We start from the raw sequence: 16,146 nt of genomic DNA on the forward strand, positions 1-16,146 counted from the left end.
AATGATGCACTGGGGGAGTCCTTGTCAATTCAATTCAAATGTTTCCAAACTCATCACAAAGTTCCTCTAAACCAGTAAGGTAGTAAACCAGTAGTAAATAAATGGACATTTAAACTTCCACACATGATGGAAAGCTCGTAATGCTCTGTGATGAATCACATATACAGGCTGCTAACATGAGCAAATGATGGATTTCATGGCTGGCTTCAGTTATTTATGTCCTGCAGGGGCTTTTTGATTGGTCCTGATAATTACGTACACAATCACTGAGCACTTTGTTTGGAACACCTGTGCAATCTAATGCAATCCAATACAACAGCCCTGGAGTGCATTATATTGAAGAGTGTTCCTAATATTTTGCCCACCTCATTAACATATAATACACTCCAGTAACCCCCTCTCCCCACTACAACCTCAATAATAAACATAAAGTAGAATTATCAACTTTCTGACAACAAAAACTAAAAATGTATAAGCTTTGTAAAAGTAGAATTTATGGCAGAGCTGTTGTGTTGGATTGCATTAGATTGCACAGGTGCTAAATAACGTGCTCGTGAGTGTTTATTTATTAGTGACTGCTGATGGTCATGTGATATTTCATGACTTTACCTGTTGACAAGCATCCACCTGAACGCACCATTAAACAACTGACGTGGCCCACTATTGATTTTCGGACACTGAGGCCGTAAACGATGACAATGAATCAAGCAAAAGAAGGACACATTCCTGAGCCACGTTCGGAGGAGTCTTTGGAACGGGACGGCTTGTCACCCCGTTATAACATATTAAATCTTGAAATGTGCACTTTAAAGGTGTAATGGTGTGAAATACACCTATTCCGGTGTGCTGGCTCTGTTTTGAACAAATCATACTGGCATCATCAACCAGAACAGGTGCCTATCAACACAGAAAACGTCTCTAAAAAGAGAAACTGTTATTTTTTATACAACAGCTCACCATGCAGATAAACACGTTAATGATGTTAATTAACACTTTGGATACTTTCATGGAAAAGCTTTAATGATACTTTTTCTTGCAAGGCACTCACTGGCTCCCCGTTGAGACTGAAGAAACCCCTAATTAGTTGTAATTCAGTTTCTTTTTAGAGCATAGAAGCAACAACAAAAAGGGTTTGATATGAATATTTATTTAAAGAGTTCAATTCTTACAGAAATAGTCATTTTAAATCGATCTTTAGTGGCTTCAATATTTCATATAGGAACAGTAAAACCTGTGCTGTCTTGTAATATTACTAACCAAGAGCTAATTAAAGATGTAAATATAACTGCATGTATCAATGGATAAATAATTTTTGATCAGTCTTATAGTGTAATCACAAAGATCATGCAAAAGCCATGAATCACCCTTATCCAAAAAGTAACAGTTGATTTCATTTCCCAGTGAAATGCAGATCTATTGTAGGTTTAAACATGGCTGTATGAGGCTGGACATTATTCCCAGCTGAATGATTCTGTGCCTTTGCTGAGAGCGAGACAGCCCAGTTTTTTTGTTGTTTTTTTTTCTCTTCGTATCATTCTCCCTCTTATTCACATCACTTCAACCACTGGATCTGAGAGAACAATGCTGATGAGTCTGACAGAGGAGTGGCTGTGCATGAGCGTACCAAAAAAAGAAAAAAGAAAAGAAAAGAAAAGCAAAACAGAGAACAAGAAATCAGTCTTCAAAAGAAACATCTGAAGGCATTGCACAATTCCAAGATTGATCAGTGAGATTTTTAAGGCAAAAACGTTCTCTAAAAGTACTCATAAAGAACACACAAAGATGTCATATTACAATTGTTCTCTTTTTTTTTTTAAACCCATTGGTTCATCTCTGTTAGAAAAAAAATCTACCCATGCAAACATAATGCATGCTATAAAAATACATCAGGATAAAACAGGATATTCATCACGAGCATTCAATTAAACCACTTTGTTTATATTATATCGCACAGTAAACAACTTTCATTTTTATATGTGTGAAGATTACATGAGTGTTCATATGGCCTGGCATGCTGACATGGTACCGCCTTGGCAGAGTGACATGGATGCAGCGATGGGTGGTGGGAGGCAGCGAGGTGTAAGCCTACTTCATTAAATCTGTTTGTCCACCGGTAGCGCAGGGGTTTTTTCTTGCCTTGTAGTCTCCTGCACAATAAATGCTTTTGATTGTTACTCCTACACTGACACAGCCTCAGAGGAACAGTGATTTCACACATTGCACTGGCATGTGACAAACCCAGCAGTACATGTTAAGACTTCAACTCCACTGAGTTGCTATGCGAACGGTATTCAATTTCCTCATCCTGAGGGCAAATACATGCATGTCAAAGCAAAGAGCTACACGCTTTAATATCTATAATGTAGTTATATGATGGAGCTGTGCAGTCATTGAGATTTTCAACCCCACCACATAAAGATGAGGTTATATTTATAAAACATTTTGTCAAATTAATTGTCCTCATGCACGCTGCATGTTGCAGTGTTTCCATAATCAAGACCACAAGGGCAAAAGTGCAAGCGAAGTGTAAACTGGGTGTTTATCTGAGCTGCAGCCATTAGCGTGTTTGGTTTACTGGTTTACAATCTACAGTTGTAACCAGGTATTACATCTACAGCCAAGGAGCACATCATTAACGAACTACAACAGTTACCAAGTTCAAGACCGGCTCATCCACTGTGTAGTATTTTCCCACTGTGAGGAGGCTGAACCTATGATAGAAATCAAGGAGCCATTGTTTTAAAAACGATAAAGAATTTAAAATGGTAAATCGACCCTTGTTATAATTATAAACCACATATGTGCTATGCGGGAATAGAAAAGCGTAGGAAGCAACAGTAAGTAAGGTGGCGGGCCTCAGTGACCCGTCAGTTGGTTTCAATGTACCAATGTACAGTTGTTTATCTGTATCTCAGCTAAGAATCTTATGTTTCTGGTCCGAGTTGTTTGATTGCAAGATATCTTTTAAACAGATTTAAATGAAATCCAGGACTTTAGGAATGATTTGTGAGATTTATGAACATTTTTGCCATTTTCTCATGAACTACTGAACACTTTGTACAAAGGTTCTGATGTGCAAACTGCGATATGAACATCCAGATGCAAATTAAAATACAAATTTAGAGGATTGTGCAGCCTTGACGGAGATATATGAATTACTGAGTGGTTCTAGTTTCTATATATCTATTTAGAGTTTCCTCCAAGCTTTTGAAAACAGACATGTCATACTAAAATTCCCATCACAACTTGACATGTTGAAAATGTGGCGAAAAGATTGAGAAACCCTGCTTTTAAAGGGTCTGATGCTACAATAAATACCAAGTGACATTATCTCCGAAACCACTGTTTCTCTGAGAAAACAAGCACCCTTAATCTTCACTCTACCCTCGCCTTGTTATGTAAGTGTCATGCATGTTTCATATACAAATACATGTACTGGATGTACAGTATATATGAGAGTGTGGGTGTGAGATGAAGTTGACATGTTGTCGTGATAAATAAATGAAAGGCCCTGCCTTGTGTTTCAGGAGGAGAGTCACAGAGTCTCGGCAGTTCACTGCAACACAACTCTCCCGAAAAACATACAGTATATACAGAATATATATACACGTACACATATAAAAAGACTGTTCCTGCCTGATCTGGTTCAGTCTGGTGGTGCTTTATTCCAATACCAGTCATGAGACCGGTGCTACATTGTGCAATTCGACATCCCCACTGTCACATGGGGGTCCCCGCAATGAAACAACAATACATAAGAGTATAAAACCTATCAGACCACCTCTCCCCACACTGGGGGACCCTATTCAGTCAAACTGGATGACCAGCTTTTCTGGGATGAGTCTCAGCCAACAACGAGACGCTACACTTGACAATATGTCGAATTTGGCAGAGAAATAATGCTACCAAGTGTACTTTGTCACTAGGTCTACTTTTAAACATCTTGTACACATGAAACATACATGATTATCTAACCATTTGCTTATAAAAAAAATACAGGCCTGTCGTTCATGATTTAAATATGAATAACTTATGTATAAACATGAATAAGGCCTGTTAGTCATGATTTAAATATGATTACAGGCCTCGGTATAAAATGTAATACTTATATCAGCCGTAAAGAAGCAGCATTACACATACAGTATATTGACCGATACACAAAAAAGGCAAAAATTTGTACAGTGTATAAATGTCTAAGAAAATGTTTCACAAGCGGTTTATAAGTAGACTTTTAAATTAAGCATCATCAGCTAAGATGTATATGATGATTTTGAGGCGTGCGTTTAGAAAAATGTTGTAAACCGTCTCTTACATTGATGACTTGACTGAATAGGGCCCTAAATAGTACTGATAAGATCTACAGTTTGTAGTACAGAGATATAGAGTAAAACGTATAAACGCTGTTCTTCACACATTTACATGAGGCTGAGTTACAAAGGGACCTCTGGGTACAGTGACTGTAGCCTCTCTCATAGGAAATGGTTTGTGCTTTGCTTAAAGTCACATTGGGCAAAACAGCAGGGCTGCATCAGTGTTTCACCCTGAAACTTGAATAAAAGTGACAGTGCAGTTACCTGTTTTGGGTTGGAGCTTTCCTCCATTTTTAAAGGAATACTGCACTGAAAAACTAGGTTTTCATTATCAAATATTCACCAACTGTGGACTTGAAAGGTCACCCTGAAAAAGTTGGCGGCTTGCTCCATCATGAAGGTCGGCAGCTGCTGTCAGCAGCACCGACCGGCATAAGCAGGTGTAGGTGTGAGCAACGCATGTAACTCAGGTACCCATGCTAGTGAATAATAGAAGAGGAATGATTTATGTTGCAGGATGGACTGAAACATTTCTATGGATGTAAAAGGACAGAACTCCCCGTGCACAGCCAGTGTTTTCAGTCAGGTGCTGGTCGGTCGCAGGAACATATAAGGTGAAAATTAACCACCGGACACTGTGATGACTTTACTGTGACTTAATTAATAAAGTCACAGTAAAGTCATTACAGTGTGCGGTGGTTAATTTTGATTTCTATGGATGTTTTCATTATTTTTTCACCTTGAACTTAGGTCGCCATGAGCCCGATAATCAGACTGAATTGTCATCCAGTCGACACAGAAGCTACGGTTTTGGTTGCTAGGAACTTGATTTCAAATCTAAAGTATTTCTTTATTATATCAAATATATTTATAACTATAATAATAATAAGCAATCAAAGGTAAGTTTGGATCACCTATTTCACCATATTACCATTTCAATTTTTTCTTTAAACCATATCCTCAATGTTACTTCACAGAAACATGTGACTCACAGAGATAATATAACGATCATATATGTGTACGTTATGGCCATATATAATTATATAATATAAAGTATTATTTCAACTTTGACTCTAAGATATCATGTTATGTTTGTCAACTTGATATGGAGGATGAGTAGCGAATTCAAAATGTTTTGGTGATGAATTTCAGAACAATATACGGCATCTTATCTGCTGAATTAATCTAACATTGACCTTTAGCCAGGAGCAGTAACTTTCTAGAGTCTTGTTGTCATTGTGAGGTTGCCAGGCAACCAGTGGAGCCCCATTAAGCCACACTGTGTAATCTTTACACTTTGTATGAATAAAAATAAAAAAGATACATTAATTGGTGAGCTTTAAAAGTGCCGGTAAGCGGATTTTATTTCGGAATAGCAGTATGGACATGAGAGTGGTGTCAATTTTCTCATCAAACTCTTGGCAAGAAGGCGAATAAGTGTATTCCTGAAATTCCTTTAATCCTGCCTGCAAAGCTCTGACTGGCTTAATTAATTTTCCTACCATAGAAACAGTTGCAAATGAGCACAACACCAGGCAATTCAGAGATTAGGAACAGTCCAAAAGGAGCAAGCTACAAACTTTTCAGAGGAACCTTTCAAGACTTTATAAGGAGAGTTTGATACTGAAAACAGGTTTTCTGTAGAGTATTCCTCTAAGAGATGAATGGCTAAATGCTACTAAACGTTAGGGATTAGTGGTTATTACTGGCTTCAGCTTTTAGTTACAATGTTGGACAATATCGAACTAAAAACTGTGCTGATAGTCACTACTTTAATCCATATGGGTAGTTCTTAAAAGAAAAAGCATCTTTGCATTTTGGTCTGTTGGTGAACTGTTTTCTGTGCACATATTCACAGTGTGTTGCTACCACAAAGGTGCGAGTCACCTGATCTGATAGCAACCAACGTGCTATAATTCTCAACCTACAGTTTGGCGAATATTTTGTGAATACTTAGTGAGAATGGTAAAACTGTGAACTCCACAGACTCACCAAAAATCACAGACACGCCGACACTTTGTTATTTAAACAACATTTTTTTTGGCAATAGTAAACAAAGTGAGAGGTAGAGAGACGTAAAACAACACAAAAAAAATGTTTCTGAAGTACAATGTCATTCCGTAGAAATAAAGAGACTCTAAAACGTAACACACAGTCAGGTTCGGTAGTGTAAATGTGTGTTTTTGACTTCTGGGCTTGGAGATCCACATTTCCAGAACCCATGGTGAACACGGTGCCTGTGAATGTTATCTGACAAAAGAGTAAGGCTGGTTCGAGTCCCTGCTGCATTTGATTTAACCAGACTCTCAGGGAGCACAGCTTCCCTTCCGAGTCAAGGCAGGTGGACGGAGCAGAAGGTAAGGAGTGTGGGAAGATTTCAGGTGGGTGACTGGTTTGTTCTTAATGGAACATGGCAGTGGTGGTTGTGGTGGTGGTTGTGGTGAGGTGGTAGAGGGCGGGGGGGGGGGGGGGGGGGGGTTTGTGTGGGAGGGACAAAGCCCTGAGTGCAGGACAACAGTGCATGCTTTCTCTTAAACTAGCACATGCTCCATTTATTTATATAAAAAAAAATCATACACACTCTGTAACAAAGAATGCGACTCCTGGGCCTGAACGTTTTTTGTACAAAGTCACAAACTCCGGTTTCTGCAGCCGAAAAATAGTAATCTGAAAGGTTTTCACATTGATCGGTATAAATTATGTTTCCTCCTGCAAAAAAATCCTCCACTGCAGTCCTCGATTTTGTAAACATTTATATATAGAGAAACATGACTTTGTGAAAGATAGATGAAGTGGAAATAGAAATAGCAAATAGATGAACGGTGTTTCAAAAAAAAAAAGGGCCTCCACAGTTTAGACCCTTTCAGGCTGACAGCTACGAGTAGTCAGTTTATGTTCTGTCCACTCTTCCTGGTGCAGTTAGGTGATCTCAGACCCTCACCACGATCCTTCAAAAACCCCACCTTTGTCCACTGAGGGAGGGAATTTCCCTTCCTCTAAAAAACGGAAGCGTCCACTCTGGGTTACCTGCATTACCGCTCATGACCAAACGTTCCCGAGTGCGACATGATAGAGCTGGCGAGCTTCGCTGTGTGCTCAAAAGCTTCCAGTGAAGAGTAGGAAAAAGAAGAAGCAGAGAGAGGAGAGTAGAGTCGGCTGGCCGGTGTTGGGGCGAGGCCTCGGCCCTTAGATTCGGCTTACCCGTCTGGTGAGGAGGGGGTGTATAGCTGGTTGTGGACAGGGGGTGTAAGGAGGTGGAAGGGGGCCGGGTTTGATCCCTCGGGTCCTCATGTAGGACAGGAACTGGTCGGGGATTTCGGCTAGTACTTCCTTAGCCAGTCGAGCCATGCTGAGGATGTGGTTTCCTCGCCGGTCGATGTAGTCTCTGAAAGGAACAAACTGAGGAAGAGAAGAGAGGAAACAAGGAGAGAAGATGATTGTCAAGTGAAAAAGAACAGAATGAAAAGGACACAGAGGAAAAGGTGGATATATATTAGAAGAGCGAGACAGCGGAAAGGAGATAGAAAAACGACAGACTGAAAACAAGAGCACAGCAGAGGGTCAAGCACCGTGACCTTTCTCGTTAATCACCAATCCCACATTTCTCCGGAGACATTCTGCTGAGCGAACAGTCTCACAGCCAGTCAGCCATGTCATTGGGAATATTTTGTACCTGAACAATGTCCCTCTCGGCATATCGTCCTTGGGATGAGATCCTCTCCTCGTCCCCGTCCAGCTCGATCATTTCTGAGGAGGGAAGCACATCAGTCACGCTCTGTCAGGAGGCTCCAACCGCCATGTCAAAGCTACTGAGAGCAAACATGACATGCAGTTTGTGTGTTCTGTATTAATCTGCTGAAGCCATTATCGTACCGCGGGGTTACATTTCCTCGGAGTGTTGACAATGCCGAACGTGGCATGAGTACACAGAATTTGCGTTGTTGAGCGTGAAGTCGTCGGGCTGTAAGTTGCACACAACTGTGCACAAAGGGGGGGAAACATGCTACGATATGTGTAAGCAGAGCCAGCGATGTGCACCGCGGGGACATCATGCAACCGTACACACTGACTTCATGAGCGTGATAATCGCTGAATCCTGTTGACTTTGCAGGCTAATTGCTCATCGTGAGTGAGCTTGTTTTACAGAGGACTGCTCCTTGAATTGTAAACATGAATGTTTTTGCAACAACATATGAAAGAGGTGAGGAACGTGGCCATCGTCCATTAAAAAAAAACAAACAAAAAAACTCCACCTCGGGGGGGGGAAAATTAAGGACGAGTGAATGGAGGAGAGAAGAAAAGAAGGGCTGCATGAGGAAGGTTTGAACCATGTGGGTGGTGAGATAGAAAGTAGAATGAAGACAAATGATTATTTCATGCACATATAGACACACACATACCTTCACATACACACAAAAGCATGCACACACACATGTGCACGTAATTTTCACCCTGCTTACCATCAAATTCCGCTGGTCCAACCCCAACTATTATAATTGACATGGGCAGAGACGCAGCCTGTAAGGGGTGGAAGAAGGCAAAATAGGCGCATCAAAGACAGGAGGAAGAAGCAAGGTTCCTTCTATTCACCACTTGCTATCTTAAATGCTGCAGGCTGTCAGTGAAATACCCCAGCGAATTACTAACAGTACACTAACAGTCCATTGAAAGGAAGCTCAATAGCAAAATTCAATGCCCATTGTTAAGACAGACGGGGTTCGTCCAATTCCATCTGCCCTCTGCAGCCCGTTTCATAAAACGTCTCGTCTGTCCACTTCTGGAGTTTTCTAATTTCATGCATCTACAACTTTGTCTAAATCTCCCAAAGCTTGACAGCTTAAAAATGACTCCCATTTACATCTTCCTCTGCCCTGAGCTGCAGCTGAACTGCCGCCTGCATCGCAATATTGTTTATTAAATACAGTTCAAGTGATGAATGATGAATGAAGGTTTTTCAGTGTTTCATAACTTCCCGTGGTTATTAGACGGATGCCCAAATTGCTTGAGATATGAGGGGGTATGGATCCTCTGCGGGCTACTAAATAATTACTCTCAAATCTTACTTCACAATAACATTACATCAGATGGGGGCGTTGGGGGAGGAAGGGGGGAGGGTGGATGGGCCACTGAGGCTCCAAATATATGAGCTCACACACAATCGTTACACACATTAACTATATATAATAAAAGCAGTTATTAGAGCTGAACATAGCAATACTGGGGGGTGCACTGGGGAGGGTGACCAGGCCGACCTCCCCCTCTTCCCTCACTCCCCTCATTAGTGAGGATGAGACAAAGGGAGAGAGAGGAAAGCACTACACAATTGATACAGCAGCTGTACTGCTTTTATATTCTCCTTTTCATATTGTTTGTTGGTTTAATAGGATTGCCATTGACGGCTTAATCTGCTGCTGCAGTCTATGATACTGTACATTCCTATTGTTAGATGATTGTATGTTTATTAGTTAAGATGCTCTTGGAAATGCCATGGCAACACCGGTCTTAACAATGAAGCTTGAACATCAAAACAAATGTAGATAAGAGTTTAAATGTGATGTGGTACCGTACATTGACTATGGACTCCTTGGTCTGTGCCATGTCCGTGATCACGCCGTCAGAGATGATGAGCAGGATGAAGTACTGCGAGCCGTCTGTCACTGCTGACGCATACCTGGCATGGAGAGAGACAAGAGGTCACATGAGGAAAACTAAAAGACAGTAGCAGGCAGACAGAAAGTCTGCACTTCCCGTAATGCACAAACATGAGATTCTATTAGCAGCTTTATTTTCTGCTCATATCTACTTTTTACTTAATGTACTCCTAATTCAAGCTGTACACATTGCTACCTTATTATATTCAATCTGAGATTAAGCGATTGCCTCTCAGAGATTGATAAAAAAAATAAAAAGTTATTTTATCAAAAGACAAATGTAATTAATGATCAAGGCTCATCAGTAAGTACACACTGATGTAATGAAATGTCAGATGTGAAAATGTTTATTTATATGTCCAAAAATTACATACATTACATACAACATCACATATAGCACATATAGTTTTAAATAGCTTGGCTAGTTCTATGATTTTAGTTTCTATGTTGACAACTAATTACTTTTATCCTGTTATTGTTTTATTGTGTTATTGTTTAATTTATTTATCTAATGTTTATTTGCATAGGGCCAAGTATACAGCATGAGATAATGCCACACAGAACAGCATTTATAGCCTAAGCAAGTCTGCGATGTCTGTCCCTACTGTAGATGGGCACAAAACAATACATATAATTTTCATTCATAGTATTCATTCAGTTCATTAAAAGTTATGTATGTGCATGTGTGTTCATGTGCATGTGCGTACATACTGTGCTTGTGTGTCCTAAATTTGAACCTGTAAAGTGTGCAAAGACTCATTGCAGAGAGGTGATACTGCACAATACATGTCATTTAAAACAATACCTGTATATCTCTTCTATACTGACTAAGTTTGCATCTATAAAATGTATTTCATTAGAAGAAACTACTTTGTATATGGTATGGATGGTATATAATTTAAATAGACTTATGCTAATATACCTTTGAGTCATGTTTGCTTTTTAGCTCTAAGCTAATGCTCACAGCTGTCAAAGCGATGTCAAGACAATATTTTGAGATATATGTTAAACAGCTTACACACAAACAGTCAGACAATTGGGAAATTTGATGTGACTTGGTGTTTTAGTGCCTGTTCAAAACGTGCCTGTTCAACTGTTCGGTGTTGCTGCTTCAATGCACAGAAACATTAATACTGCTGATGTGAGGTGTGAATGAGTATAAACAACAACAACATGAAAGAAACTAACATTCTATTATACCCAGATGTTAAGTACTGTAATAGTGAATCTTTTCTCATTTCAAGTATAATGAGGGCTGCATTTAAAAATAAAATACATAACAGAGAGCTTTTGAAAAAATGTGTGTCCTAAAATAAAGTGGATCAATCATATTGAGCTCATTTTCTGTCACTTCAGTTCAGATCATTAGAGTGGGTATATTTGCTCAACAGATTTGTGCTTATATGATATATGAACCGCCTGTGCTCATGACATGCAGTCGCAGAGCCCAGAAGTCCCACCCTGCTGCTGCAGAGCAGAGCAGATCACTGATTGATTGTTTATTCAAAGTTTATTAATACTGAACATGTTGCATGTCCAAATTGCACTAAATTCAACACTGCACTTCTTTGTGTCCTCAGCAATACACCCGCCAAGCGTGAAGTTGATCGGATGAACAGTTGTTGAGATATGTGAAAGACATACATACATACAGACAGACAGACAAACATAAAGACAGAGATTCCTTCCTTTATGGTTGGATGCTCCACAGAAGTGAGCGCTGAACAATGCAGCTATTCTCAGGCTGAGTGGGCGGATGGCACTCGGAGAGAGATGGGATTTGAAAGCCGATGATGAAAGGTGAGAAAAGTGCTTGTTACAGTCAGTCTGGAGGATCATGAGACAAGATCTGGCAATAGGGAACGTCAGGTGGGAGTTGAAAAAAGCGCTGTACTACAAAACAGTAAAATACTTTTTTTTTTTTTTACCAGTGGTTATTTGTGTAAATTGGGCTGCTGACAGCTGCTGGTAGTATCTAGCAGAAGTATATATTATTTGTTTTAAATAGTTTAAACAGCGCTTTTAAAAATCGCTGCTGCAATAAAAAATGCAAGTGCACTGGAGGGCCAATATTTATCATGCTAATCAGGTTTAGGTCTAATTATTTTCTCCTTGTCTCTATAGGAATTCATTCACTGTTTATTTGTGAACTGGCGGAAAGTATGACAGTTATTGTAATTCACAGCAATGTTTCTTCAAGGATTTTCTGTCATTTTCCTTCCTTGGTGCCTCATCTTGCACCTCAAGGCAGCCCATCAATCATCATGCAGGCTGGTCCACCTTCCAAAGGACTGTCAATGTCCAAACCACCGGAGTTAAGTATTGATTCTTCCTCAGGTGAGGGAGCTATTAGCAAATTTATTTTAATCTCCTCCCTTTGCTTCACAGATCGCTGTACAGCAGCCCACACACACGGAGGGAATCTCACCAAAGCTGGTTGATCTGCCAGGATAAGTGTGGAACTTCTGCTGCAGCACTGCTACTTTCATGTTGGCATTGTACTCCATGTGCATGTGTGTCAGCCTACACTTTCCACGTCCGTGTCTGTGATTATAGTGGACCTACCTGGCCACATGGTTAATAACAGGGGAGAAGTGGGTGGGTCCGTAGAGACGCACAGATTTGAGACTCTGGTAATAGGCTTCCATCACCCCCTCGATACCGTTGCAGTACGGGTTTTGTGGATTACCATTCTGCACAAAAAGAGAAAGACAAAGCCGTTAACGGGTAAAGAATCACATTCTATGTCCGTTTCACAAACTGTGCAGCTACAACTGCTCATTCAGTGTTTAAATATTTAGGAAATGTAGATATTTCAAATGCACAGAGGTCCTTTAGTGCTTTAAATTCATGCTGGCCTATTTTGCAGCTACATTAAGAATATGGGGGAGGGAGTGTAAGCTCGGAGAAGAAGTTTATTTTATCAGTGCACTCAAAAATGAGAATATTCTCTATGTCTACTAATCCCTGTGTCAGTAGAAGCTCTATTAAATCAGGGATAAAATCTGCATTTGAGCAGCTTTAGCAAAACAATTCAAGTATTTTGTTGCCATGTGACTGCACTGAGAATGAAGAATAAAAGTCTTATGAACTTCACTTTGTGGCATTAGTCCAAGTTCTTCTTGTGTACTAAGGCAAAGTAAACAAGATAATGGTCGGATCTGTTTGTTGTGTTTAAGTTTAGAGCTGAAACGATTAGTCGATTATTCAATAAGTTGATCAACCGACAATTAATCTGGGTAATCATGAAATCATTTAATTTCATGCACATTTTTAAGTAAAAATGCCAAATATGATCTGGTTACAACTTCTCCAATGTGGGGATTTGCTGTGACATTCATTTTCCAATATTATTTGACATATTACAGGTGAATAAATTGATAATGAAGAATATTATATGTTATTCTTTTTACATTCTGGTACATGGTCTTGGTCTGCAGTATCCTCAACCACTTTATTGCTTTAGGTGTTCACTACCTCACAGTTACTTTACATATACAGTAGTGTGTCACTGTCATTGATTTCATGTCATCCAGCTAATATATTGAAAAATGTGTTAAATATATTCAAGGGCAGTTAGAATATCTTGCTTACATTACATCTCTGTAGTAAACAACAGACCCAACACATTTAACACTACGCATCAAAGCTAAAAAGAAACTAACTCAAATATATTTTGATATTCAGAGGCAGTGTAGCTAAAACAGTGCCACCCTGAAGGAGAACATACACAGCATTTGTAGATTTTATATCCTTTTATGGAAAAAAGGGAATGGAATTACATTTTATTTTAAAAACGGACATGTTTTGGCTGTAAATTGGGGGATAACATGATTACATGCATACAGAGACATCAAAAATGGCCGCCTCAGGGCTAAAACATCAATAATACTCCAATATTGCACCAGAGGGTTACAATACCTCAAGGATGTAGAATCTAATCTTACAATATTACAGATATTTTAGGGAAATGTCGACAGTTTAATTCTTCTGTTGCAGCATTTCAGTGAAGAATATCCCGAGGCGAGCCATTTCACATTTTTAACTTTGCATGAGGAATGGATACCTGGAAAATCATTTTGGAGGAGCTCATTGTGGTGAGACAAAGCGTGTTTGTACCAGAGGTTACAAGAGGATGAAACATGATGATTAGACTTTGTCTAAGAGGAGCTCATCTACCTGGCTTCTACAGTTTAATATTCTTGTATTAGTATAAATTGAATAAAAGTTGTTTTATGGAGTTTTTTTGTAACTCTGCAGCCTCCACATCCTTTCAAAAATGTTTAAATATTGATGTCTGGTTGACTGGGTTTAAGACACCAAAAAGAAATTCACAAAGAAGAAAACAATACATTATTTAAGCCACCCATATGTTTTGGGCTTTCTAATTATCTCAGTGAGAAACCATCTTGGAAAAAAAAGCGCTTGGTCGCCCATGAGTACGAACATTGCACATGAGACTCCTTTGTTTTGCAAATGGAGCTCGTATAATTACGTCGGATTCAGTGGTGGCCTCCTCCCACTGCGGCAACACAGCTGTAGCCTTCCTCTTTAAGAGCTGACTAAGTTAAATCCTTAATGGTTAGATTAATGCATATGTGCCTTGTCTCAAGGTTCGGTGCCTCGGGGGGGAGGCTGTTACCCAACGCTGAGCAGCTGTAATGGCTGTAAATGCCTCTGGAGCAACATCTGGAAGTGACAGTAGACCAGGGAGAGGATTATGGGTGGTTGAGAAGTGGTCAGGATGTCTAGAGTGCGTGACATTGGCAGAGCGGTAAGGATCGTTAATAGTGTTACGTGGAAGACAGAGATAATCCAGATTATTTATCCTTAAAGGTTGCTATGTGATTTCCATATGTCATCCAATGATTGACATACCTTGGTATGATTACCATAAATAAATAAAACCATGGTTGAAATGATTGACAGCATCTTTCTCACTCTAGTGAGGCTGTTTGGCAGAATATACTAAAAAAAAACAACAAATTTCACAGCCCAAAACTAACCAGCTCATTTGGCTTCCATCACCGCAGTGTGCCTTGGCGGTAAGGTTGTTGTTGTTTTTATTTTTTGGCTTTTTTTTTTTTTTTTTTTACACATCCTCGTTTACCACACACCAAGAAACAGTTGCCTGAAATTAGTCATGGGTGTGTAAAAGTGTTTGGTTGTATGCTATGTGTTGTGTAAGAAGTTCTGACATGGTTGGAAGATACGGAGGATTTCTGTATGTATATGTATGTGTATGTGTATGTGTATGTGTACTGTACATAAACAGGTGGGTGGCTGGATGTTTAGATGATGCAATGATGGGATGACGCCGTCTCCTCACCAGGGCAAACTCATGCGAAACCCGTCCGTCTGGGGGAAGCTTGGCACCAAAGCCCAGTGCAGGAAACATCTTGTCGCTGTCGTAGTCCTGAATGATCTCTCCGACTGCCCGCAGCGCCATGGCGTAGTCATTCAGCTGGTACGGACTCATGTAATGGAGCGAGGTGGGCTGGGACGGGTTGCCTGGGACCCGGATGGTTGAACACAATAAAACACACATCAGCATCAAACTGTAATTATGCCTGCTCCCCCCCCCCTGGGCTGTGAGTCATATTAAAATAAAAAAGGAGGAAAAAGGAGGTGTGTGGGCGGAGGGAGGTTAAAACGCAGATCAGAGTTTTAGTTACACAAACATTTCTCCAAGGCACAGCTGCACTGGAGGCAGAATAATCCCACTGGTTGCCTCAAACCTCAGCGGGAAGTGTGAGGAACTGCAGTTTTTTCTAACTAAGTAACATGAAGCCACTGCTGCAATTTAATTGCTTCACTAATAAGGTGGTGAGCTAAAGTGACCTGCCGACCCCCCCGCATCTTGACTGCCACGGTCATGACTAAATATGCCATTATTCAGAAAAGATGCAGGGTTGTCTACTGTGACTAAAACTTTCTGATTTGGAAAACAACTCCTGTCCTAAAAGCTGCTCTTGACAATTAAAAATACAACCAAGGAATGATAATAATAGTTTTTAAAAAAAAGTTTTTATAGTCATGTCTTGCTATTTATTTTGAGAACAGATAAAAATAAATACATCAAAGTAAATCCAAAAACTGTGAACACGATGGTGACATTCAAGGATAAGGATGGTGTTATTCTATATTTTTCTTTTTGTCAGCAAATGCCATGAAAAGACCAAAAT

General features: G+C 39.9%; 1 protein-coding gene and 1 long non-coding RNA gene across 3 annotated transcripts in view; both read right to left on the reverse strand.

Annotated features, from left to right (window-relative positions):
• Positions 1 to 1,131: 1,131 nt before the first annotated feature.
• LOC122986562 lies at positions 1,132 to 4,978 on the reverse strand. Its single transcript, XR_006404327.1, has 2 exons — positions 3,220 to 4,978; positions 1,132 to 3,183 (listed from the first exon to the last, which is right to left on the reverse strand). It is a non-coding gene; the product is annotated as an uncharacterized LOC122986562 (long non-coding RNA).
• Positions 4,979 to 6,326: 1,348 nt separating this feature from the next.
• Positions 6,327 to 16,146, reverse strand: part of LOC122986561 (copine-8-like) — a 69,957-nt gene continuing 60,137 nt past the window's right edge. The window contains exons 15-20 of one of the 2 annotated variants that reach the window (XM_044357902.1): positions 15,291 to 15,472; positions 12,527 to 12,654; positions 9,879 to 9,981; positions 8,771 to 8,828; positions 7,984 to 8,057; positions 6,327 to 7,709 (exon numbers count right to left, since the gene is read on the reverse strand). In XM_044357902.1, the coding sequence (XP_044213837.1) occupies positions 7,497 to 7,709; positions 7,984 to 8,057; positions 8,771 to 8,828; positions 9,879 to 9,981; positions 12,527 to 12,654; positions 15,291 to 15,472 (758 nt within the window). In that variant the 3' untranslated portion in view covers positions 6,327 to 7,496. The remainder of the gene's footprint in view (positions 7,710 to 7,983; positions 8,058 to 8,770; positions 8,829 to 9,878; positions 9,982 to 12,526; positions 12,655 to 15,290; positions 15,473 to 16,146) is intronic. The other variant, XR_006404326.1, reaches the window with a different exon arrangement.

This window comes from Thunnus albacares, chromosome 7 (assembly GCF_914725855.1).
Source record: "Thunnus albacares chromosome 7, fThuAlb1.1, whole genome shotgun sequence".
Taxonomy (NCBI): domain Eukaryota; kingdom Metazoa; phylum Chordata; class Actinopteri; order Scombriformes; family Scombridae; genus Thunnus; species Thunnus albacares.